Raw genomic sequence first — 26,483 nt, 5'->3', positions numbered from 1 at the left:
TTATTTTTGTCAATAGCTCCCAAGTCACTTGAGCCAGTTGTGACCCAATTTTACAACAACAAATATTAAAACTTAACTGGAAAAATAAGACGCAGATTTTTTTATTTAATTTGAGTCTTTCTTCTATTTTATATTGTTATTTTTATGAAGCAGTGGCTCCAGAGATCAATAATTATTCATACACTGAACAATTAGACACACTTATTTGTATTGGATATTAGTGCTCCTTCTATCTAATCTGAATATTGTAATATCAATTTCAGCATTTTTCAGTCGCTCGCAAGCCATGTGACCAGATATTACCTTACATTTCAACAATGTAAGGCAGGACGAGAGCAGCAGATGGCAGTGATGCACCTGCACTTGAATGACAACCCAGTCTCACATCACAATGTAGTACAGTGGAATACGCAGTCGTTTTGCCATAGCGGCTCTAAAAATGTGAAATGGAAAAGTGGAAAAAAGTGGAAAAAATAATTCTATTGGATATTAGTTCTCTTTATATCTAATATGAATATTGTAATAGAAATGTCCGCTTTCAGTGTTGACCAAGTCATGTGACCCAGAGAAATCTGACGTGAGAACACGCCCTAAGTAATAGTAGCCTACCACACGGCGGCGCCGTTTGCTTTCTTTGCAAAAACCCAATCACTGAAAATGACCGACGCGCTTCATTCTAGAACCCAATACCGTTTCAATGTTTAGAGCTAGGCTTCTTCTGGGTCACGTGGCTAGGCAATCCTTCCATGGTCCATGGGGCTGTTGCCACTATACGATAAAAGAAAAGTGCTCTCCCTCACAATTACAAGCAGCGAGCGAGGATGATTATGTGGATGTTCTGGCACTCTCTAAGTGTATTTGGTTTAAAAACAAAACACTTTTTTTTAAATGACAGGTAATGAGAGAGTTCATCGTATTCCACATGCTCGAATGGCCAAGCAGCACGCCTCTCTCATGGCGTTTTCGGAGAAAGCATATGTTTGGTGGCAGCAGCTGTGACTTTAGACAACATGTCGGGTCGGGTGCCTGAAGTCTCTTGCCTGGCTGCAGGTATTGAGCAACATGAAGCGGAGGAGGCAGAAGGGCAAAAAAGTATGAGACTACTATAGAGATAAAAACCTTCTGCGATAAAAACAAAACACAGAAAAGTCAGCAACTGTGAATCACTGTATTGCAAAAGAAAGACAAGCCTTGGACACTCCTTTCACATTTCTCTCAAAGCTTTCAGTTGCGACCACAGCAGGGTGAACTCAGATTCGCCTCACCATCAGCCCTGAGAATAAGAAAGACGGAGGTAAGAACAGAAGTCGCCAAAGAGATCAGATAGTGGCAGTAATAGCGGGCGAGAGATAAACAAACAAAGAGAAAGATTGAGAGTAAGGTAAGGATGGGGGCATGGGCGGAGGGTAGATGGAGTTCATGTAGCAGTCCCCCCCCCCCCTTCTAAGCTCATCCTTTCATCAGCCTCCATTCACCCCAACTCATGTGCGCACATTCCTTTATATGCAATTCACCGTTCTTCTCATGAACCTGCCTCCGCAATGTTGTCAGGCTTTTTTTTCTTTCTTATTATTTTTTAAGGGTAGGCCTACATACATTACACACTTGACCGCGAGTGACTACAGCTGGGAACTGGAGAATATGCAGGCCTGCTCCCGATGTCAATGACGCTTGTGACAACCAATTATTTTATTTCATTTAAGTTTTCCATTAGCGGCTGTTGACATGCATGGGCCTTGCTCATCTATCTTGGTTCCGTCCTTGTACTGAACACTAGCGGGGGAACTGGAAGTGACAAACTGAAATAATTAGGTTTATTTGTTGTTAAGTCATCAGTCAGTGCGTACAAAATGCAAATTCACAGTAGGCTTAACCAAAAAAAAAAGAAAGAATACTTTCGTTATCATTTTATATTTATTCAGTGAAAAGGCACTCACTACATTTCAAGTAATCACTACATTTCATATAAAATTAATTGATGTAATATAAAATAACAATAGGTATCCACAGATACTCTGAATACCTAATAAATAACTCATAGTGTGGACAAGATCAACTTATCACCGATGATGGTTCATGGACAGGCAAATACCCTTTATATCATGAATATAGATCGTCAGTACAAACTGTATTCTCCTTTATGAACACATCCATCATAGGCCAATGATACATGCTCATCTTGCATCCCATGAAGGCAATGGACAGTGGCATCCTTACCTACCATTTTAAATGCATTGGAAACGCAAAAGGCCAGTTTCTCATTGGATAAAGCTTTAGGGAAAAATAGAGAACAATACAATTCAACATGAACATGAGTGTTAACATCCTTGCTCCTCCTGACCACACATTTTTGTTGTGGACAGATACATTTAAACACGATGTCAAGGTGTTGTTGTTGTCAACTTATATTTCCTTACAATTTCCATTGCTATATCATACAAAATAGGGAAGCTAAGTTTTAAGTGTCACAAATATAGGGGAAAACATGCTTTGTGTGTACAAAATGGATCGCATAACATTCATTAATAATAAAAATAGGCAATCATACAGCTGTTTTTGACATTACTGGTGAGGGGAAATTAAAATCAATTATTAAACAAATAAGGAGAATTGTGTTGTTGGCGAGAAGCTTCAAGAAACAACATAGCGTAACGTGGAGAATATGAGTCTTACTAAGACAATGTTTTTTTCCCCTGGACTCCAGCCCTTAGAAGTCATGGTGAGCGAATCGTGAATGAAATGAGGAAATAGATCTCAATAATTTGAAATCTCCTGGTTATAAAACCAGGAGAAAAACATTTAAGTAAAAAGAAAACGGAATATCAGTGATTTCAGATCGACCAAAGTGTGACAGTAAGCACTGCTATTACTCCCAAGATTTCTTGAAAGCAGGTACATATTGGACTGCATTTGGGTAACAGCTTCATGTACAACAACCATGCACAATAAAGACCAGGAAAAGAGATTCCTGCAATCTTTTAAATTAGCATTTCATATCCTTAGGCTTTGAAACAAAAAACGTTCCACAGCATGAAGGAATAATCGTAAATGTTGGTTTAGATAGGTGAATGCACATCAAGTGTATTAATCCAGCAGAAAACATAATGTAAACGACTGTGTTTGTTAGACCATGGGGCTATTTTGTAGCATATGCCGACAAAGCTAAAAATAGCTCCACACGGTACGAGATGCAAAGGCGGGGATCGATAGCATGTTCTGAAGAACCATGTCACAAGGGCAGTGGGTCCTCCTGCTTACATTGTTACATAGAATATATTAAAAAAAAACATCACCATGGCTGCCAAGGCCAAGCAAGAGGCAAGAGGCGAGGAGGAGGAAGGTTGGTGAAGGCTGGGGAAAGTTATGAAATGCAAGGAACACGTTGTTCTTTCGTGAACTGAGAAACAAGGTATCTCACCCACATGTCTACGCTTTCTCTACCCTTTCCTTTCTTTTCTTTTTGGGGACACAGTAGATTCGCATGGCTTTATGGCACAGAGACCCTCACAAAAGTCTTTCTGAGCACTCCCGTATCTGGACGTTTAGGAAAAAACTAAAAAAGGCACATTTCTCCTTGACATCTGAATGGATCTGCCCTCGGTTCTGCATTCCCTCACTTATTCTCTGCTAATAATCTCTCTCCCCCTCTCCCTCTCCCTAACTCTATATGTCTATCTACGTCTAAACTAAGTTTTTCCTCCCCCTATCACAACTCCTCCTCTGTGGCGCACGCCTGCATGAGCATGGCGTTCAGCTGGCAGCGCTCCATGGCGTAGCGCGACAGGTTCGTCATGCTGCTGTTCTCCATCCTCCTCTCCCCTCCCCCTTCCTCCACGTCGCCCGACTCCTCCTCCTCCTCTTCCTCCTCCTCCTCCCCCCTGTCCTCCCCCTCCTCCTCCAGCCTCTCCTCCTCCTCCCCCAGCATGGCTCCCCCTCTCCCCTCGCCCCCTCCCTCGCTCATGGCCTCGCACATGCGCCGCACGTCCTCCGGGATGACCCTCTTGGGCTCGCAGTGGCGTGGGCGCTTCACCAGCTTGGTGAGCGAGCCGAAGCGCGGGCCAAACAGGTTCTCCTCCGACGACGAGGGGGAAGACGACGACGAACAGCTGGGCACCGCCGTCGCCATCGTCGTCGCCGAGAGCGTCGCGGCGTCGGCGGCGGCCGTCACCGGCTGCGGCGGTCGCGGCGGCTCGAGGGGGCCGCAGGGGTGGTGCTCCCCGGCGCCCTTTAGCCGCAGGTTGTGGAGCTTGGTGTCGATGCTCTCCTGGGAGGACGTCTTGAAGCGGCCGCCGTCCAGGCTGGCGAACACGGCCCGGCGCTCGGGGGACAGCATGTCCAGGGACTGGGCCCGCTGCTCCAGGCCCAGGCGTCGCCGCTCCATGCTGCGGATGGTGGCGGCGCGCTGCAGCTTGTCGTGGATCTCCACGCTCAGCCGCCGCCGCGTCTCCCGGAACTCGGCGCGCACGTTGGCCTTCCACTCCACGGCGTGAGCCTTGATCTCCCCCACCTGGCGGGAGTACCGACACGCACACGTTACAGCCCTAGCTGCGTTTGATCGCCCCCCCCCCACCTCGGGGAAGTACATTTAGACACACGTTACAACCCTAGTGGTGTTGGATCTCCCCCATCTGGAGGAAGTACATGTACACACATAATTACACGGCTCTTCTTAATGCGATAGAATGCTGAATTCACATGAATGGGCCTTCCCAACGTTCAGTGGTCAATTCATTTTCATAATTGACCGTTGCTAAGCATAACTGACATGTCATTGAGAGTGGATTTTTTTGCCTCTGATTCACGTCTTTCGTGGCACTCCACAAGTAGTCTGGTAACTTATCAACCCCGGCGTATTCAGTTGCTAAGCAACGTCAGCTGTTCTGAAGCCTACCGGAAAGAAAAAACTCAACGTCTGCGTCAAACTATTTCTCTGCTGATTAACACTACAAATGGTAACAAATAAATTGTAAAAAGACACACTGTGTGAAGTTATTTTTTCGTTTTGGCAATTAGCCGTGTAATAAGCGGGATAATGTATAGAATGACAGTCATTATCGGGAAAATAAGCCCAGACAGGGCGAACCGGACACCGATGCAAAGGGGAGGGGGCTTGATTCGCCCTGATGGGGCTTATTTATGTAGGTATCCCTTACTTACATCCCTAGTTGTGTTTTATCACCCCCACCTGGAGGAAGAACATGTACACACACGTTACAACCCCAGTTGTATTTGATCTCCCCCACCTTTGAGGAAGAATACAGATTACAGCCCTGGTGTAATCTAGGGTGTACATTTACAGTTTGTGGTTGTGAAAACATCAGTGTTGATCCTGCCAAATGTTTTACGAATGTAATAGATAGATTTGAATATTATTCATCCATCATGACTAAAATTATGAATACTAATAGATAAGATATCTGGTGGTTACTGTTTAACAAGCAACATCACCTATGATTAGAAAATAAGTTTTAACCCCAAAATCTGTAATCAATAATCCAATCTGTGCATTTTATATGTATGAGGAAATACAACATTATATTGTAGTATATATATTCATATAGTAGGTCCTAAAATGCTGCCAAGAGGAAGACGGTGGACTAAGGGAAGATGGGGAGGAGAGGAGCAGATGCTGAGTGAACTGAACCCACCTCCTCCTTGGTTTTTTTGGACAGCACTCGCAGCCAGTCCCCGATCATGCTGAGAACAGCGGCGAAATAAGCCAGGCCCACCAGGATCCAGAACCACACCAGAGGCTTGTACCAAGGCTTGTACTGGATCCTCCGGTCTCCGCCTGGTGGTGGGAATGACGTATAACAATAATGTGTTTCTCAACAGAGATTAAGATAGAGAGAGAGAGAGACAGCGACACAGGGCAAGCGTGAGATAGAGCAAGAGAGCAAGAGAGCGAGAAAGAGTGGGACAGACAGCGAGAGAGAGAGAGAGAGAGAGAGAAATAGAGAGAGACAGGCAGACAGAGAGAGACACCAACAGAGGTAGATGGGTCGATACATAAAAAGCCTCGAAGGCACAACTTCTATGACAATAAGACATGATGTCATTAATTCCAAATTAAATACCACAGCAGCCATCCGGTCACTAGTTCCATACCTGCGACATAGTCTCCTATTCCGATGGTGGTGAGGGTGATGACAACAAAGTAGAGAGACTCCAGGGTGCTCCAGCCCTCAATGTGTTTGAAGATTACAGCAGGTAGGGTGACGAAGACGATGCAGCCGGCCAGGATGAAGAGGATGGTGGAAACCACCCTGATCTTCATCTGGGTGATCTGCTTGTGTTTTTGCTGGAAAACAAATGATAAAAAAAACAGATATATCATATAAATTATTTATTGGAAAGAAGATGATGATGGGTTAGCCAGTGGTTAGGGTTAAAAGTGGTACAAACCCAATTTATTTAATAATTTCCATGTATTTAACGACCAAGTACCTAATTAATAAATTGTTATTAGGTGACTTTAAAAGGAAGGGTTGCCAATGAGGGCTGCATAATTGACTCATATGAATCTGCTTAACCACGCAATCAAAATTAGATTATTCAATGTCCCTTTTATCTATATATAAAAGGGCTATTATGAAATAAGATTAAAAAGGTATTAGGTATTAATGGTATTAAGCTTAAATCTCTATCAGACTCAGTGTGAAGGGGGGCAAATCTGTTTTACAGAGCCGGGCTAATAATGTAGAACAGTTGCCAACCACGGGTGGTTAAGATCCATCCTGCGGTTTAAATAAGACACTGCTTATTTTTGCACTTTGTGGGCGGTTCAATTGATGCCTACACCAACCAACAGCCTCTTGCAAACACCATTAACAAAAGATAACAAAATAACGTCGGAGGGAACGCACCCTGAAGATCTTCTCGACTCTCAAGATACTTTTCACAAAGATAGTGCCCAGCTGGTCTCCAACCCCGGCCAGCAGGAACCCAAACAGTGGGATGCCGACGATGGCGTACAGGATACAGAATATCTTCCCACCTTCTGTGCTCGGTGCGATATTCCCATAGCCTAATAGGAGGAGGAGGAAGAGGAGGAGGAGGAGGAGGAGAAACACGGGAGTTCATAATTAATGGTTAATGGTCTATATTCTCATGGATGAATGGGAATATAGAGGAGAAGGAGACTGAGGTTGAGCTTGTTGTAGAAAGGGAGCTACAATAAGAAGTATGAGGATGTTTTAAAGCAATAACTGTCATATAGACTTTCAGGATCTTCTTATGCAACCTCATTGGTCGACCGAGGGAGTTATGCAACGCTGCCGGAGCCCGGAGCAACAAGGCTGAGGTAAATTAGCTCTTAGAGGGAAACTAATTACATTACTTACTCAAAGAATAGCATTAGTTATGACTCAGACTTACTAAGGAGATTTAGCAAGAGGCAGGGAGAAACAAGAATGAAGTCAATATCTTATTACCGTTTTCCAAAAAATAGGAGCAAAAGATAATATTGTCCGAAAACTCAGACAGGTGACATTTTCAAGTGAGTTTGAACTCCTTCAAAGCACCACCTTTTAAAGGCATTTAAATCAAATCAAATGTATGACTCAGAAACTGTGTGCTTTGACATTCATCCGGCATTCATACTGTAATGGTCCTGAGTCATAGTCCTTTTGTGCTTACGACAGGGTTGAGTACACAGGCCTACCTATGGTTGTGATGACGGTCCCGGCAAAGAAGAAGGCACTGCCAAGGTCCCAGTAACTGGAATTGTAGGACGTGTCTCCGATGGGACTCACTCCGGCATTCACAGCGTCTATAGAATGCTGGGTAAAGAAAGAAAGAAATGTTTTCTGAAATGTTTCACAAAAATGTTTCACAAAATTCTTTACTACATGTGTTAAGAAAGGTTTTATGAGATGGTTGTGGATAAACGTTTTGAAATAAATGTTTGAAACCCTATGGGAATCATATTGATCATATAACCTGTGAGTGAAGTGCCCTTGAGCATGTTGCTGGATGCATCCAAGTCACTTGCTCCGTTGAAGCAAATCACATTGCGGTTAAAGTGCATTTATTTGATGCGCACACAGAGACACGTCACACACACACACACACACACACACACACACACACACACACACACACACACACACACACACACACACACACACACACACACACACACACACACACACACACACACACACCAACATGGTAGTTAAGGTCGGTTGTGTGTGATGCTGAGCAGCCTGTCATGAAGATTTAGGGGTTAAATGTCCTGTTCAAGGACGTCCCCATAATTTCTGCCAGGAGGAGTCCTCGGGTTCACTTCTGGAGGGCAGGGGTCAAACCAGCACCTTTTAGATTCGATTGATTTCTAATCGGTCAGCATCTATACACCACTGCACCCTCTGTAAAACAAGCAGCTCACTGCTGGGTTTTCCCCGAGCATTGGCGCAAGAATTGAACTTATGTGCATCATGTCTGCTATTAACTCACACTGCTAAAGGCGCAAGGGCGGGACAGTAGGCCTACTGCGGTATGGTAATTCACCACCTGCCCCTCTGCGTGCAAATGAGTGCCACACGAAGCATGTGTGTGTCTGTGTGTGTGTGTGTGTTTATGTGTGCGACTGCGTGCGTGTGTGTTTGTGTGTGCGCGAGTGCTTTAGTGTGTTTATACTTGACACGTGAATGACAGAAGTCTCCGGTGGCGTAACAGTCTTGACGCGAGGGTGCTTAATGCTCTGAGTGCGGGCGTATGAGCCCTCTACAGAATAACCCTAGGCGATTGCAAGTGTTACTAAAATGGGATCAAGGAGGAAAACACGCATGAGTCACAGAATGGCAGACGCCGTAAAAAGGCGATGATAAGAAAATATTGTTGAAAATATAACAAGCTTGAATCTTGAATCTTATATGCTTAAAGCTGGTTGTGTTTACCAAAATATAAACATAATCCTTCAGGGTGGACCATCTTAAGAGGGGCTTGCCATCTATGTATATCCTGTCCTCGGCTACGAACATGCGCCAGCAGATACAGCACATTACTGCGTTTTTATTGCTTGAAATGTAATTACCCCGATTCCTGATTTGCAATTATGTTATTACATGTTCAAATCACCATTGCATCTCGGTTCAAATGTGATTCTTCTCAACACTCTGGGGGATGTGTGATACAAAATTATAAGACGTTGTTTGAATCCCCTACACATTTGCTTCCTTCCTCTTGCTCTCATCATCTAAATGTCTGGCTCAGACTAAGGTTCCCCATGGATTTATCTTTGTTATTTAAAGCAGCAGAAGAAATATAAAAATATCTCCCTTTGTACCTAATCTGAATGTTTTTCTTCAAGTAATCAAAATCTCCATGTTTAACATCATTATGCGTAGTACAAAGAAATGACCATTAACACATTTCTCTCTCTATGCTTTTATTTCGCTCTAGATTTTGGAAATTAGATACATTTTAACGTGTATTTTTGTCATTGCCTCTGTCTCTGTTATTCTCCGTAGTAGCGGGTCAGCCGAACAGACACTTTCAGTAATAAGAAAAGCTTTTGCGCGTAACATTTTTTATATTTTGCCGAGCTTAACAATTTCTTCAAACATGTAGATATTAAAAGGCTGGGCCTGGGTCAGTTTTTCTCCTGAATCTTTTTCTAATAGCACTGATGTCTGTATCTGAAACTAGCACATTCGAGTAACGTTGAATTATTTTCTGCCCTGGCTTCGGCAGCCATGTTCGCTTCAAGAAGGCTAATCAGCAATTAAAAATGTCATTTTGAAAAAAGAAAAAAGGGTTCATTGTGGAAGCGGCTAGGAGCTATAAAAAGATCCACACTGCATCTGAATGCTTCATGAGGTCGTCTATTTATAGCCCTCAATGGTTTTAACCGCCAGGCCTGTAGTGTATTAGTTTACCAATAATGTACATGGATACAAATTTGTAGCAATGGGAATATGAAGCATGATATGGATACTCTATTTTGGAAATATTTTGAAGGCACCTCAGGCTCGATATTGAGCCACTTTCACAAATGCAACACAAAAGGCGGTCATAGCTTAGGGGGCTTAGAGCCGGTGGATGGTCCGCCAGCTGGCTCTTGTTTTATTACTGCTGCTTTTAAGATACTATGCTAATTTAATGTAGATTGTAATCAACTCTCCTTCTCTCTCTCCCCTATCTACCACTCACTTCTCTCTCTCCCCTCTCTCTCTATCGCTCTCTCTCTCTCTCTGCATACTGTGCTATACTGTGCGAGGTCCTCATGGATTTCCATGAGAATTGGAAAATCATAAAGATTTCCTTTAGGCTAATGCATTGGCCATGAATTATCTCCAGAGTTTGTTTTCTCTTTTTTTCTGAATGAAATTATACCTTTCGGCTCCCCTGTATTCTATTATGGATTCAGTTAATTGTATTATTATCCATAAATGGAGGAAAAGCACTCACTGTACAAGTAAATATGTAAAACGTCAGTGCTAGCAAAGCCAGAGCAAATTAACATTAAATACAATCTGTATGCTAATCGCAAAGTTATGTTCGTTGGCCTCTTCAGCCAATTCCTGTAGCATGGTAAAATATGGTAATATTATGTTGTACGTTTGAATGTTTAAATAATTATTTTGAAATAAAACCGACAAATAAAAAAGGACAGACAGATTCACACACCCACACCCACACCCACACCCACACAGACACACACACACACACACACACACACACACACACACACACACACACACACACACACACACACACACACACACACACACACACACACACACACACACACACACACACACACATGCATACACTTCCTGCAACAGTTTGGTAACATTGTGTGTGCACAGATTAACATTAAACTCAATCTGTATGCAATTCACCAATTTATTTTATATTGGCCTCTTCCCTGTATGGTAAATATGGCAAACAATGTCCCAATGCTTTTATACTCATTGTGATACAAAACAAAAATAAAAGGACTGACAAACAGAGGGCTGGATAGCGTGATACAGTAGACAGACAGCTGGATCGATGGATGGATAGATAGATAAATGCTACACAGATTGATGGATACAGTAGATAGGTAAAGGCTGATAGCTGTGTTTAATACGAAACATTGGCTCTCGATGCCCGATGAGATTTCTAGTGGCTCAAGTGAGTCGTTAGAGGGCCAAGCCGGGGGGCCGGGGGGCCGAGTGTCGGCAGCCCCATGTCACTGGGGAGCACTGGATGAGTCACCGAAAGAGCCAATCAGGCTGCCTCGGGTGAACAGCCCTCAGTGGGTGGTTGCACATTATTAATGGTGAGAGACCCTTAATATAAAGCCCGCCATGTCAGCATATGCTGTCGCGTCCCTGCCAGTGTGAGTCAGTGCCCAAAGTAGCCAACGTTTGGCAAAACAGTCCCTTCCCACAGACACTGGCTCATCTCTCCCCCGCAAACAACACCAGGGGTTTGTTCAGTGTTCTACCGACCAGAAGCTCTTAGTCTTGCATCAGGAAACGGCACCATCTCCACCCAACTTAGGGACTTCTCGATACAATTACGCACATGCATGTATGCATGCATGCACACACACAAACACAAAGACAGACGCAAACAAACATACTACTTAAGCACTCCTTTATACTTTGTGTACAGATGAGATGTGACAATAAATTACAATCTGAATCCAAAAAAATTGTCCACAAAAAGGGTACTTGTTACTTGTTAGTACCCTTACAAGTATTGTCCGTCAAGTCTTTCTGACTCTCTTTATCTAACTCACGCATACTTACATAAAGGCACATTAGGGAACACCATGCCATCATTCTGTCAATTCCCCCGTACAAACAGTGAGTCACGCCACAGTCCCTCTGTGGAGTTCTTTCAGACTTGTGAGTGTTGGAGTGCCTTCCAACGATTAAGGCCTCCTGACTGTGCAGCCTGTTAGATACAGTGCTGGGAATCTTCTCAGAATCTTCCCAGGGTCTTTACAATTCAAACTGTTTCAAATGCCAGTTTATGTCATTTATAATCAAATCCCTACATTCAGAATCTTACTTTGAAACACTTCAATACTTTTGATTATTTCTGAATTCAAGTAACCAAACTAATGTTTCTTATTAGTTTTACGTTAATGAAATAATTGTATGTCTTATTACTTCAAATTCAGACAATGTGTGACGGCCTTCAACATGACTCATTGTATATACTGGCTTGATGCAACAGGTTTTTTTTGTTTTTCCTATGAATCCAGTCATCCTTGTTTACCAGCTCCGAACAGCATGTGGATGTGACCTTATCCAGGATACCAGGAATTTAGCAATACTGGTCTGCAACTGCTTGGCCAAGAATAATGGGCCATGTGAACTCACGACTAAAGGTTTCCTTCATTAACTCAGCCTTCCTTCAGGGAACACTGACATCGATTCAGGTAGCTGGTAATAGTTCTTTGTACCTACACATTTCGTAGTAACAATCCTATAAATGTATTGAGGCGCGAGGGGAGAAAGAGGGACGACTGAAATGGGGGCAAAGGAGAGCGGTCTGAATTATTGAATTTTCAACTGGAACGATGTTGAAGAAGCTCACGTCAAATGCAGTCACTCTAGTGGAAACAGGAGTGTGTTAGATAATATGGTGTGGTCTCTTTCTGTTGGTTGGGTTAGTTCAAGCTTGAGAGAGACAAGGGGGAGCTAAATGCAATGCTGAGGCCTATCCTTCACCGCATCCACTGCACCAACAACATAAAAGTGTAGGACTACAAAGGGGAACTCTGCTGAGATGGCAGTTATGTTACATGTTAAACTTCCGCTGTCAGGTGACTTGTGGTCCCAGTCCGGCAGGAAGCTCCTGCATATGCTTCCTCTGGCACCACGTCCACTGGACTGTCCTCTCTGGGAAAAACATTTGAGATCTTTCCATTGGGAACGTGGCCGTTCAAGAAAAATACTTTGGATGGACACAGGATTTCCCTTCTACGATCCGACTGTTCATTTTGAGCTTAGGGCCCACGGATGAAATCCCTTTCATTTGCAGTGTTATGAATGTTACGAAAATTGGGTGTCGTGGCATAATTTTTCCATCACCCAGCAGTGGTTGTTCTGTCAGCAAGGGTAGGCGGTGTAACGCAACAGAGCGTTCTTTAACTCACTTATGTGTGAGGCGGCGTTACACTTCTGTTCAATGTGCTGACGTTGCCAGAAAATCAGCTGCAAACCGACTGACATGACAAACTGCTTGGTTCCCTGGGATAATTACTGCTTATTTCCATAGGTGTTGCCAAAGAGAATGAAACAGAAATCTTAGAGAATGACATTTAATAAAAGGATAAGATAAGAAAAATGAAAAAAATGAAAATGACAATTATGAAGATGATTATTAATTGCACAGATTCTGGTTGTTAAAGGTTCCACTTTTGAGTAGTTTTATACACAATACAATACACAATTTACAAAATCGACAAACTGGATAAACTGGATCCCCAGTCAACTTAATTGTAAGAACAATATTTGGATGAGAGATCAAATGAAGATAACGTTTTGATAGAGTTGCATTAAATAGAGTTGCATTTAATATACCAATTCAATCTTTATAATAAAGTAAGGCAACTAATAGGAGAAAGGCTTCCACAAACTAATATGTTTTAGAATAGTACAATTTAATTTGCCAATTTTCTAGGAAGAGCGAAGACCTTTCATATACTGCAGTGTCACTGCCGTGTCACTTAGCATTATGAGTGCAGGAATCGCTATGGTTACCAGGAAGGTATAATCGTGCTTTCGGGTGAAGGATGTCCTATTCTCCATTTCTTAAACCCAGTTCAGACCAAAGATTCGCCTTAGAAAGACATCGTGCAGCTAATCAGACAGAGGGGAGAGGGGGGACAGTTAAGATAGCCTTGAATCTCCATGCTATGTCAGAGCTTAGATAATAACCTTATCACTTTTATCACGACCTATTAGTGAATACTAAGTGTGTTAAAAGCGTATCTTATTATTCTTATCATCTCTTTATTTCCTGAAGGACAACGTATAAGTACGGAGTATAGATGACAGATCGCCGTTTCAACGTGACTATATTTAATGAAGCTCATTATTGGATGAACATTAGTTCTCTGTCAAATTAAAATATCAGTGTAGAGGTCATTTGTATGATTCATCTAGTGAATGCATCTATATTATTTAGTTCATGGATTAAAAAATGGCCTTTCATGGATCTCATAGGTCGAGCTACTGATGCTGCGTAAAGCGACTTATTGAGAGCGAGTAACTCTCGTAGGCCTTCAACATGGTCGTTAAAGGTCGTTCACAGGATATAAACTTAGCCTTAGGGGCCATAATCAGTTTTGGCTTTCAATCCACACACCTAAAATTATCAAGATGATCTGCGGGTGTGCAAAGGTGGATACTTTTGAAAATTGTGGTCTAGCATCTTAGTCTATTCAGATAAAACAATTAAAATGAATGAGACAACAGAATTGTTTTAGGATTGGCAAACACTGACAATAAATGAATGTGACGTGAGGTGCTAAAGTAGTCTGGGCATGCGGATGAGGAAAGGCATGAATTTAAACTTTTTTCAGTTTGGCAAACATAAAATGCTACCACGGATGTGAAACACTGAGCCACTGATGACGTTGTTACATGAGGTGTGAACATGGCTTCATTCAGCAAGTCACATGCATGCGTGCAATATCTCTTCAACTCCCCATGCGCTCCTCCCCAGCGCCGACTCCCCACCCACCTGGATGAGGGCCTCCAGCTCGTCGGGGGTCACGCAGGAGTGCTTTTTGAGGAAATCCGACTTCTCGTGGGTGATGCTGTCCTTCTGGTGGCTCTCGAACGGCTGCTCCAGGGCCCTGAAGGCCAGCCCCCCGCACACCAGGTAGAGCAGGACCACCACGAACACGCCCAGCACCGTCTTCCACTTCATCACCGAGTGGAGCGCCGCCTCCGCCCCCTCGTAGCCGGCGTCCATGCTGGCCACCACGCTGGCCGAGCGCGAGGAGATGGAGAGGCGCGGCAGGGGGCAGTGGCCGTTGGCCTTGGCGTCGCAGGCGGCCGCCGAGGGGCTCTGCGTGGCCGTGACGCTGGCCTGGACCAGGCTGGACTTCGCCGCCCCCGGCTGGGCCTTCCGGGGCGGTGCCAAGGTGGTCTGGATCGCCACTACAGAGAGAGAGAGAGAGAGAGAGAGAGCGAGAGAGAGCAAGCGGGGGTTAATAATTGGAAAAGGGGATTAAAGAAAAACCAGAGGACAGGGTTGTGGATCAAAATAATTTTTGACCAATACATATGAACTAAAAAGCTCACAGGCAGATTCAGACACACACAGGCACACATAAAAAATGCACAGGGTGTACTCCTCACAACCAAGGAAGACCAAGTGAAGAGATGGACTGAACACTTTAGAGCACTGCTCAAGAGGCAGGCCCCACATCTGACAGCAGAAATCCCACCATCACCAAACTTGGTGAAGATAAACTGCAATCCCCCCACCAAGCCAGAAATCAAAAAAGCCATTAAGACATTGAGAGGAGGGAAAGCAGAGGGACCCGACGGTATTCCAGCAGAAGCCTTGAAAGCCGACATCGAAACCTCTACCAACATGCTCTACCACCTACTGAAAACCATCTGGGAGGAAGAATGTGTCCCATCAGACTGGAAAGATGGACACATTGAGAAAATCCCAAAGAAAGGAGACCTCAGGGACTGCAAGAACTACCGCGGATTATGCTCCTATCAACTCCAGGGAAGGTGCTCAACCGGATCCTGCTGGAGAGGCTTCAGAAGGGGTTGGATGAGAAACTGAGGGAAAACCAGGCCGGCTTCAGGGAAAACAGATCCTGTGGAGACCAAACCGCCACCCTCAGGATTATCATTGAGCAGTCCATCGAATGGAACACTTCTGTCTATGTAAATTTCATAGATTTTGAAAAAGCCTTCGACAGTGTGGATAGGGAGATGCTTTGGAAACTGACGGCCCACTACGGGATCCCAGCAAAAATAACCAACATCATTAGGAGCACCTACCAAGGGATGCGATGCCAAGTCCTCCATGAAGGATGCATATCTGAGCCTTTTGAGGTCCTGACTGGTGTGCGGCAAGGGTGCTTGCTCTCTCCACTTCTCTTCCTCCTCTGCGTAGACTGGATCATGATACAAGTAACCTGCAATAGCCGAACTGGCATACAGTGGAGCCTGACAGAGCAGCTAGAAGATCTGGATTTTGCTGATGACCTGGCACTACTGGCTCACACACATCAACAGATGCAGGAAAAATCAGGCAAGCTAGAGGATACCGCTGCTCTGCTCGGGCTCAAAACTAACTCATCAAAAACCAAAGTAATGAGAATTAACAGCAACAACAACACTCCCATAACCATGAACCAAAACCAACTAGAGGAAGTAGCCAGCTTCACATACCTGGGGACTATCATTTCTGTGGATGGTGGTACAGAGGAGGACGTCCGAGCCAGAATTGGAAAGGCAAGGGCAACATTAAACATGCTCAACAATATCTGGAAGATGAAAAACCTGTCACTCAAGACCAAACTACAAATCTTCAACTCAAACGTCAAGTCCACCCTTCTATATGGCTCTGAAACCTGGAAGACCACCACTAACATACTCAATAAGCTGCAGACTTTCACCAACCGGTGCCTCAGACGCCTCCTGGGAATCTACTGGCCCAACACCATCTCAAACGCCAACCTGTGGGAACTCACCAAACAAGAAACAATAGAAACCCAAATCCGGAGGAGGAAATGGAAGTGGATAGGCCATACACTCAGAAGACAGAAGTCAATCACGAAGCAAGCCCTAACCTGGAACCCACAGGGCAAGAGGAAGAGAGGCAGACCGAGAACCACCTGGAGAAGAACCACAGAACAGGAAATTAAGAAAGAAGGGCTGTCCTGGCCTCAACTGGAGCGGAGGGCCCAAGACAGGAGAGGATGGAGGGGTTTTGTCGATGGCCTATGTTCCTTTGGGAACTTAAAGGCCTAAGTAAGTAAGTAAGTAATACATATGAACTCCGATTCCTAAATTGGTCATTGGTTCATCGTCACGCTAACATGATACATAACATGATGTATGTAAGTTAGTAGGGAATAAAATCACAAAAAATCTGTTGCGCAACGCAATCAGTCTTCAATTCATTATGGACAGTAGCTTCAAGCAGGGTGCAGGGCCTGCTTGAAGCTGTTTGCATGTGTCTGCATTTGATACTCACACTTATGCATGGGCCCCAAGAGAGTTGAGATGACCACATTCATCAGCCTAATGACAGAAGCTATTAGTCCTCTGAGCTGTGCCAGTCAACATCTTAGTGGAAGTATTCAATCTCCCTGCCTGAATCATCAGCGATACTCAGGACAACTTCACTTTCACTTGTGTGATTTGTTATTTAGGGTGAATTAATTAATGGTACAATGCACCCAATTAGGCTTCAGGGGGGAATATCAGAGCATGAAGTATAAAAATAATAATCAATCTTATAAATACAACCTCTTCTTAGTATAGGTGTGTGTGGCTGTGTCTGCTTTTATAGCATTGCGGCAGTGCGGCGACCAACCAGCCAAGGGTGCACTTAAAATACACACCTGTCACAGCAATATGGCATAACATAAAGTGCACAAGTCACACACTTCTGTCCTGGGGAAAACCGGGATGCAATTTCTCTAATAGAACAGATGAAAATGGGAGAACAGCCCGTGAGGGTATTGGCATCCAAATAGGCTCTATAGTGCACACATTGTGGCTGGGGTCCAAGATGGGGGACATGGCCAAGGACATAGACATTTGTAGATCCTTCTACATGTATCTAAAATATTGTAATGTATATAAGCTATCAAAGATCCCAGTCTTCAGCTCTCAGGCTCTTGGTTTTCTTTAGCCCAATCAGTGCTGTGCAGTGGTTACGGGGACTATAAAATAATGTGTTGGTGAATAAAAACCCTGATGGTAGGATTGAGAATAATGGGAAAAGCTAATAATAGTTTTGTTTAGAGCACAGGCCACTGGTGGTAAGCGGTCTATATAAGCTATGAAGGCAAGGCATACCCCGGTATTTTTAAAAACGACAGAAACTTGATTGAAATTCATTTCTAATATATATTTTTTAAATAACAAACATTATTTGCAATATATATTGTTATTCCTCCATTTTATTTAATATTTGAATGACAATGACTACAGTTCTGCAACTTTGGTTTTAGCATGCCTTGCGTGAAAGTCACCGTATGCCACATAGGCTTGCATGCATGTGGCACATAGGCCTGCACAATAATCCATCACGACAAACACACATACATAAACACGCACGCAGGTGCGCACACAATAACACACGCACACGCACGGACATAGAAATGCACCACGAAGACACAAATACAAACATTATACATCGCCATCGGGAATCAAGGACACACAGGAAGTGTCACACTCTCTACTAGGGACGTAAATCTTGTTAGCGGACCCTTTGACACACAGAATCAATAAACAAATGGAATTCTTAGCCACTGGACTTCTTATGCCATTATAGGCATCAGTGAGCTATTTTTAGAACAAGAGTATGACACTGAAATACTGGGGAATGTTGGGGGTGGGGTGTAGGGTCGGGGGGGGGGGGGATTGAGAAGGGAGGGATTGAGAAGTGATGTACAGATTCAGCATGATGTACAGCATTTGAAACTCGGCGAGTCGGCATCGTAAATTGTTGTGCATGGTGTTGTCATTGGATCATTGGATCGACATTTAACAACATCTATAAGTACAGTGCAAAGTGGGATTAATATTATCTGGCCTGGCGTTTAAAGATAATCAAATCACTACAGTGGCACACACACACACACACACACACACACACACACACACACACACACACACACACACACACACACACACACACACACACACACACACACACACACACACACACACGCATGAATAACGTCAGGGAAATAATACATTTTGTAATTTGAGATATGTGGGTCTTCATTGTAAAATGACATAGAAACCGGCAGCTGCTTCATATTGATTGCCTTTTCCATTTACAAATTGAATAAGCCCAGTTGGTGAAGTATTGCTCGGCTGGTACTTCACTATAGGCTTCAGAATGTCAAGGAATTGTTGTTAGGTGTGCCGAATAGCGACTGGAGTCCATCCCAAACGTCCAAATCACTCAGCTATAGCGCCACAACGTAATCCCTATATCGATTAGTATCCATTGGTACAGATCAAACGAAATTCTAGAAGTCAAGTTACTTGGATGTTTAAGTGAAACATGTACTACGCAACTAAATACAAATAGGCTACCCTAGCGAGGCACAGACGTTTGCGGGCGCACTGTAGCGCACCGGCTGCGGAATAAAGGGGAAAAGGGTGCCAAAACCTCAAGCACATTATTAGCCAAGACATTTGCACTGATTGTGGAAACAATCACAAAGTGAGTTCTGCATTAAAAGCATAGAATAATGGTTTGGCAGCCTGCTGAGTGCTAATCTTCCATGGTCCGCGATGGGAGCATCTCAGCTCTCCGACGCATCTTTGAGGGCGCGCTCAGCCAGCCACAGCTGATGACACTGGGGATGATGGAGAAGAAAGACATACACTCCCCAACGCTTTCTTTTGTGGGGAAACCCTTAATAAAACGCATCCAACTAACCAAAACACCCTTAGGCTAGTATGAAACTAAAGAGGAAACATACCACAAATAGTATGTTTATGTGTCTGATAGATATTCGAATATTATAACTTGCCCATTTAATTCGAAATGCCCAATCCTTACAGAAACTCAAAGTATCTGTTTATATGAATCTTGGAAATGAGCCATAGAGAAGGTAGAAAGTATTCAACCAACCTTGTTCTGGGTCCCAATTAACTTGTTTCCTTGGGCTTTCTATAGGGAATTTCATGGCTGCTTTTGGTTTTAAGAAACAAAAAACCTTTGGGCTGTTCACCGGCGTCTATAAAAATGTAGAATCCCCTCCAGTTGTTTTGACATGATTCCCTCCCTTTCCCTAATTCCAGCCTCGCATCGTGATGCGCCGAAATACAATTGAACCGAATTCTTTGTCCGGCGGAGCTGCTGCTCTGTCCAAGGAGCGCTTGATGATCGCTTGACAGATCGCCACTCTTTATTAGGTTTTACTAGTAGTGGAACACACTTCACATGTCGAACACAACACTTGCCCAGTTCAAAATAAGAGGTGGAGAGAGAGCGGTGTATTAACTTCACACACCCAGTCCTCAACAAAGGAGAAATGATGCTCATCTCTCATCTGCCTCCACCCTTCCCATTCGTTCCATGGCTAACCTTAACAAGCTAGGTTAACCCACACTTTTCAGGTTTACAAAACGTGCCCAGGCTAATTAGCCCTGTATCATCATTGAATTGATCTGTGACCTATCGATTTATATAGAATACTTACTATTAGCAGGTTCTGGTCGATCGTCTCTTGAAAGGAATTACCCACCCATTGGCTGCTAGGCGGCAGGCACATGCATGGAGCGGCAGGAGAAATGAAAAGGTAGCTTATGCCCATTCAATGGGAGACCGTAACCATTACATCATCCACGAGCATCGGGAACTGTGTATTAGGCAATCATAAAGTAGCAACTACAACGCAAACAGATATACATTGCTTTTTTTTTTTTTTTATGTTGGTGCTTGTTAAAGATGAATAATAACACAAAGAGTTATTAAAACATTTTCATCTAGTGGCCGATTTGTAATATCCATGATCTCTTTTGCAAATAAATAGCCTATGCATTGCACTTAGATATGCAGGTTAATATAGCCTAGGCTCATATAAAGCCCTTTTAAAAGGGAAATGTTATGTTGTTTTATATTAAATACTATACAATTATGTAGGGGTAAACAAATGCTCTTTCAACCATCAAAAAACGTGTTATTTATTTTTTTACATTTTATTATGAGTTATATGTGCAGTGTATTTGAGATAATGAGTCATCAAGTTGTAAAATAGAATACTGAGTAATCAGTTCGAAGTTTAAATTGGTTTCTGAAAGCTTATCTGTCTCTCACTTGGGCCTGCACATAAAAATGAAAAATTAAACACAATGCTATACCCGTAATGGTTTAAGGTCAAAAGTTCTTTCAAACAATACAAGGAACATGCCCATATTTACAATATGCTGTTGACAGAATGATGCCACTTTCACAATTTGTACTTCAATCATTTTTTCTCACCCTCTCTCTATATTCCCATTTTAGTCCACAATAAAAGTAAAAAAGATAGCAATATATATATATATATATATATATATATGTTAATTGATTATATCATATTATTATAGTTGTTAGTATTATTGATTTTATAAGCAGCATTTTTTGTCTGGATCGAATGACCAATGTAGGGTTGTAGTCAGGGATGAATAATAAGAGAGTGTCGTAGCCCAGTGGCACCAGCAGTCCCTGCAGCGTCAGCAATTTGAGGACGATGGGGAAAGCCTAGCAACCAGCATGGCGACGGGGAAGCTTTCTCAGCTGCTTGTAATCTGGCGAGCTTCGTAGCTTTGTTCTGGGAAAATGATTACCTACAGCGCAATGTCGAGCTTTGTACAACACTCAAAATCAAAATATGTACACTTAAAGGTCTCCTAAAACCATGGGATACATTGACGTTATTATGGAGTCAAAAAGAGGTACGCGACTGAGGAAATTATAAGCTTTAGCCATAGCATAATACTTAGCTAGCTTTCTTTCATTGCCTTAGATATTCCAGTGTTGTAAAGTACTTAGCAATTGCGTTTCACAATACTGCAGGCAGTTTGACAAGTTCATTAACTAAACTTCGCTTTATGATTTCGTTCATTTGAAGCGACGGATCGTATTTTGTCGTTAAAATGCTAGTTTGTTATATGTTGGTGTTTTATAGGAAGAGCATCGCCTGGATCTGATTGCAGCAGTAACTTAAGTAGCAGTGTGAGAGAGCGCAGTCTAAAAACCTCCCGTACGTATGGTTCAAGTTTATTCATCTTTAATGTAGGGATGTTTAATGACGATTGTATAACAGTGTATGGTTTTTGCATGTTATGTTTACAGCGTTTTGCCCTGGTTCATCTAGCAAGCTGAGTCAATCCATCGTTAAGGACCACATGGTATCACATTACAAAAAGATCTACTCAGCCAAAGGTAGGGTGTAAGAGAATGTAAATATCGCATTGTCCTTAGTTGATATTCATATATTTACTTGAATGCTGAATTACACCTTAAAAGTGTAATATATTATTATTGTTAACTTATGATGCAGTTTCATTGCTTGATGTGGTCATTCACTACCATAGTTGTTGGCTTGTTTTTCATCAGCTTCCATTGATACCGCAGTACCCAAGAGCCTGATACATAGTGTGAAGTGTAAGTGGAATATACAACATATCTATCATGTTTTTTATTGTCATAGACCTCTTATAATAGAAGACCAATATGCCTTTACAATAAAAGATGACATCAACTTGTTTACCCATTGTATTTATTTGTTTTTTTATCCAGATAATGACCAGCTAAAGCGAGAGCAGTTGAGGAGAGGTGGGCGTCCTCAGTCTGCCCACTCCGTCTTACTAGGCAATGGCAGAGACTCGCGGTCTTCTGAAGAGGTAGGAAATCAAATTTGAGCAGACCTGTTGTAGCATTTTTGTAAGGTCATCATATTGATTCGGAGACCAACATTTTACCTAATGGCTTCAGCCCGCGGAGATGAAACGGGCTGGTTGGCACATGCCATGCTGCAGTGTCCATCTCTGTGACGTTAGTCTTTATCCTTAGCATGAGTCAAAAGCACTTTGACCGGCAGAGTGAAAAAGCACTTAAATGAGTCATAATGATGATATGATAACTGCTTGATGTATTTTCAGAGCCGAGGATCACTTCAAGGTGAAAAAAGTCCCCTGTTCTGCTCAGGAAGTTCCATATTCTCCACCTCAAGGCCCAATACCTCGTTCCACGCTAAGCAGGTAGTTTATCCATCGCATGGTTCTCGGAGCCACCCGCACCAGCTTTACACAGCTTCAGAGTGCAGCTTCCGGAGATCCGAGACCAACCTGTACAGGCAGCAGTCGGGGCATTCCTCCTTCGCTTTGGTCGACAACCAGAGCCCCTACTCAGCCTTCAAGGACCCGATACAGAAAACCTATAGCGGGGATCTGCTCCAAAAACATTCTCACTACTTCACCCACGACAAACCCTTCACGCCCAGGACCCTGAAATCAGATAAGAGTTCAACTCTGTCAAAGTATCGCTATTATACAGCGCCAAAGAGGAACCCTAATCCAGATCCCACCCACTCCAGAATGATGCCACCACAGGCAAATCATAGAAGGTACTCTCTGAAAGACACCTTGCTTTTTAATTATTTTTTTGTTTAGAATGTATTCAAAGTGTTCTAATCCCCTGCTTTTCAATTTCTTGGAAGGAGAGAACTCGAGCAGCACTCAACATCAGACTACGATGATCAAACTCAGGTGATTTGAATGAATTCATTTTCAGGAAGAAAACCCTTGTATCAGATATTTAATCGTTTAAATGGGGTGACATGAAATAGGTATCAGCAGTGACTAGAGGGATTGTGGAAGAGATATACAAATATATATATATTGTACTTAGTGTGTGTGTTTGTGTGTGTGTTGTGGGAGATCTGTGTGTGTTAATAGGATATAGAGTATAGAGTTGTTCTTGTTTTCACCTGATCGTATTATGTTACAGGGATATACTGACCACGGCTGGTCTGAAGATGAAGCCATCGACCGGCATGTCTTACTGTCTACCAACCAGAGGCTTGCCAGCAGGAGCAGGAGACAAGGCTCTTTATCAAGGTAACGTCATAGGAAGTCTTCGCCACGGAGCCTCTGGCAGGGGTCGAAAATGTCTATTTTGCTGGGGGAGGTTCCTAACTGAGTGGGATGACCTTGAATTATCTTGGTGGCAGCCATGATCAATTTCTCCACCATAAAAAAAAAAAAAGAAAGATTTGCCGTAACATTTAAAGTCCTGCACCATTTGGCCTTTCAAAGAAACAAACTCAACATTACCGACAATTATTTTCATACAATCAAGTATCTAAGATACGATATTCTTTTTGTAGTCTTCAGAACTTGGTTACAAGCTGGCTTTGTCCATAAAGTCTTCAGTGGCATAATTGCTTAGTTTAGGGTTAGTGCATTCAGATTCTCTTAGCAACGTGGTGGTCTTTTCCTAACAACAACAACAACAACAACAACAACAACAACAACAACCACAACTAGGATTTATATAGCGTCTTTCATAGTAACCAAGGTCGCTTGACAAAAAGGGTAGTGGGAAGTCGGGGTGCGGGGTCAGGGGTCAATGTCCTTTTAAATTCCCCTTCTTATCTTACCTTGGCCTCATGAAGTTTTCCATAAAGGTCAAGGAAAATTGGTGAGGAAAAGGACATAGGTAGTCATTGTGTTGCCCATTCGCCCCAAGCCTCGGAATGCTTGGGTCTTTTTTTAAGTGTGTTTTTATTTATCAGGGCTTCAGCAGAAGGCATGAAATCTCCAAGTATGATGAGCACATCCGCAGAGTAAGTTTGTTTTCTGTGTCTGCAGGGGATATAATCACAATTGTGGGATGCAACATTTAAAATGCAAGTTCATTGTGCAATATATATAATATATAATTCTAGACCAATTTTTTTTCCAAACAGGGAGGATGAATTAGTGTACCTAGAATTTATAGTCAATGTAACAGATGACATATTGTCCCGGGGACTCTTCTCTGACCGGTAGGCTATTTTACTATCTCTTATATTAACTTTGAAGGTATAATATGTAACATTTACTATACCTTAGTTTTATATTTCGTTGAGTTGTGTATTTATATTATCCCATTGCTTCCAATTCCCACAATTTAAGTGGGGTCTCTCTGACGTATGACTTCTCACATGTAAACTGAAACAGTATTTGGTTGGTTTAAGTTGGCGTTTTTCTACCTACAGGGTTTTGGATCGGGTGTTTGAGCGCCACATTGACAAAAACAGGGGTCGACTTAAGGAGGTGAGCTGATAAAATACTGAAGATGTACCTGGTGATTCCTCAGAACCTACAGCACACGCAGATAAATATTGCAATTAATTGTTAATGTTGGTAGTGATGATTGATAAAGGTTGAATAATAACACCACAATTAAAAAAAAATGCTACTTCATTACTTTAGTTATTGTATTTTCTTTCTTTATTCCGTCAAATACAATTTTTATTTCTAGACAATCTCTAATGTAACTCTAAATCTTGTTTTTAGGGTAAAATGCGCCACCTTCTGGAAGTTTTGCGCAGGGACTTTGAAGATACAGGAGGTAACCCTAGCCCCTTTGGTGCAGCAGAAGAACCAAAGGGAAAAGAGAAAGAAGGAAAATACCCTCTTTATAAGCACCCCTCCAGTCTCGGACCTGTGTCAAGACAGTCTCACACCAAAGAAGAGGAGAGTAACCTCTTCCCGTATGCATCACGCAGAACAAACTGTGATTCACCAACCAGTGGCGTTTCTTCATCGATTCCATTTCATCGCTGCTCTCCTGAGCAGGCCGATTCAGCAATAGACACTAAACAGAACTCGGAGGAGTTCAAACTCGATGAAGAAACTGTGCCTGATTGGTTGAATGACGGTGGCAATACATATAAAGGAATCAAGGTGAAAACCCTCCATCCTCAACTGGAAACCAGTGTGACTGACACAGCAGAACTCCCTCAGGAACAACGTGAAGCAACCGCTTCGACCAGTGGAGAAGAACTCCATCTGGACCCATTGGACGATGGACATGATGGACTGTCTAAAGATCTAGAGGATCTTGGGAAAAGTTTGTTTGAGTCTTTGCATGTTACTCAAAGTAGTGATCAAGGGTCTCTGAACCAGGGACACAGAGAGAGATGCACCTCTCCCAGTGATGATGAATTTTGACTTGCACTACATTCAGGAATTGTTGCTTGATTAACATTTATACGATACATTATATTACTATAGAAATAGGTCTCAGAGATCACTCATATTTTCAGCATTTTGGTGTTACGTACGTTTTTTTTTTTTCTTTTTAAGGAAAGTCCAGATTCTGTATTTTGTTCTCATTAAAACACATGGAATGTTTTTCATAGGAAGAGATCAACTTCAGCATTTATTTATTTTTAGATGCATTGTTAGAATTTCATAAACAAATCAATTCGGAAGTCTGGCAGAATGTTGGAATGTTATGTAACTAAACAAGTGAATTGCATTAGACAATTTCAAAGAACTGCTCACAGCAATGCACTCAGAATTTAGCAGGTGACCGGTGTGATACTGTACGAATCATGACATTGTGTTGACAAACGTATATACTATTGTTATACCAGGGATGAAATGAAAGTGGTAGGCGTATTTGAATTCAGTATTAACTGTTAATACTAACCTGTTCGCCACCAATGAAGTGTCTTAACGATATATTTCTGAAACATTTGTGGTCATTCTACTTTTCGAGTCGAACAGTTGAAATGTGCCTACTCTGTTTTAAATGACGCACGTATACAG

At 42.7% G+C, this 26,483-nt stretch overlaps 2 protein-coding genes across 3 annotated transcripts; one reads left to right on the top strand and one right to left on the bottom strand.

Annotated features, from left to right (window-relative positions):
* Positions 1–1,895: 1,895 nt before the first annotated feature.
* Positions 1,896–20,531, bottom strand: kcnk10b (potassium channel, subfamily K, member 10b). Of its 2 annotated transcripts, none has more exons than XM_060052726.1 (7): positions 20,378–20,531; positions 14,695–15,116; positions 7,664–7,781; positions 6,867–7,027; positions 6,109–6,301; positions 5,649–5,791; positions 1,896–4,507 (listed from the first exon to the last, which is right to left on the bottom strand). In XM_060052726.1, coding segments are annotated over exons 1-7 (1,839 nt in total). In that variant the 5' UTR covers positions 20,379–20,531; the 3' UTR covers positions 1,896–3,706. The 2 variants fall into 2 exon arrangements, with proteins under 2 accessions (XP_059908709.1, XP_059908708.1); XM_060052725.1 differs by lacking the exon at positions 20,378–20,531 and adding an exon at positions 19,807–20,296.
* Positions 20,532–21,381: 850 nt separating this feature from the next.
* On the top strand, positions 21,382–26,411 carry spata7 (spermatogenesis associated 7). Its single transcript, XM_060052722.1, has 12 exons — positions 21,382–21,614; positions 21,848–21,922; positions 22,015–22,104; positions 22,279–22,326; positions 22,462–22,565; positions 22,824–23,287; positions 23,381–23,429; positions 23,671–23,780; positions 24,458–24,508; positions 24,632–24,709; positions 24,923–24,980; positions 25,224–26,411. Exons 1-12 carry the CDS (start codon positions 21,578–21,580, stop codon positions 25,878–25,880), a joined length of 1,821 nt encoding a protein of 606 aa, XP_059908705.1. The 5' UTR covers positions 21,382–21,577; the 3' UTR covers positions 25,881–26,411.
* The last annotated feature ends 72 nt before the right edge of the window (positions 26,412–26,483 follow it).

This window comes from Gadus macrocephalus, chromosome 5, assembly GCF_031168955.1.
Source record: "Gadus macrocephalus chromosome 5, ASM3116895v1".
Taxonomy (NCBI): domain Eukaryota; kingdom Metazoa; phylum Chordata; class Actinopteri; order Gadiformes; family Gadidae; genus Gadus; species Gadus macrocephalus.
The sequence above is the reverse complement of the archived record's forward strand: the minus strand, read 5'-3'. Positions and strand labels throughout refer to the sequence as shown.

Bases quoted from the DNA above. Each gene is read 5' to 3' on its own strand.
- kcnk10b (XM_060052725.1), bottom strand. From the start codon at position 19,861: ATGAAATTCCCTATAGAAAGCCCAAGGAAACAAGTTAATTGGGACCCA. The intron at 15,117-19,806 runs GTTGGTTGAATA...CTCTCTCTGTAG, and splicing joins TAATTGGGACCCAGAACAAG to TGGCGATCCAGACCACCTTG. The intron at 6,302-6,866 runs GTGCGTTCCCTC...TTTGTTTTCCAG, and splicing joins GAGTCGAGAAGATCTTCAGG to CAAAAACACAAGCAGATCAC.
- spata7 (XM_060052722.1), top strand. From the start codon at position 21,578: ATGGGATACATTGACGTTATTATGGAGTCAAAAAGAG. The intron at 21,923-22,014 runs GTACGTATGGTT...TTATGTTTACAG, and splicing joins GCGCAGTCTAAAAACCTCCC to CGTTTTGCCCTGGTTCATCT. The intron at 22,327-22,461 runs GTAAGTGGAATA...TTTTTTATCCAG, and splicing joins CCTGATACATAGTGTGAAGT to ATAATGACCAGCTAAAGCGA.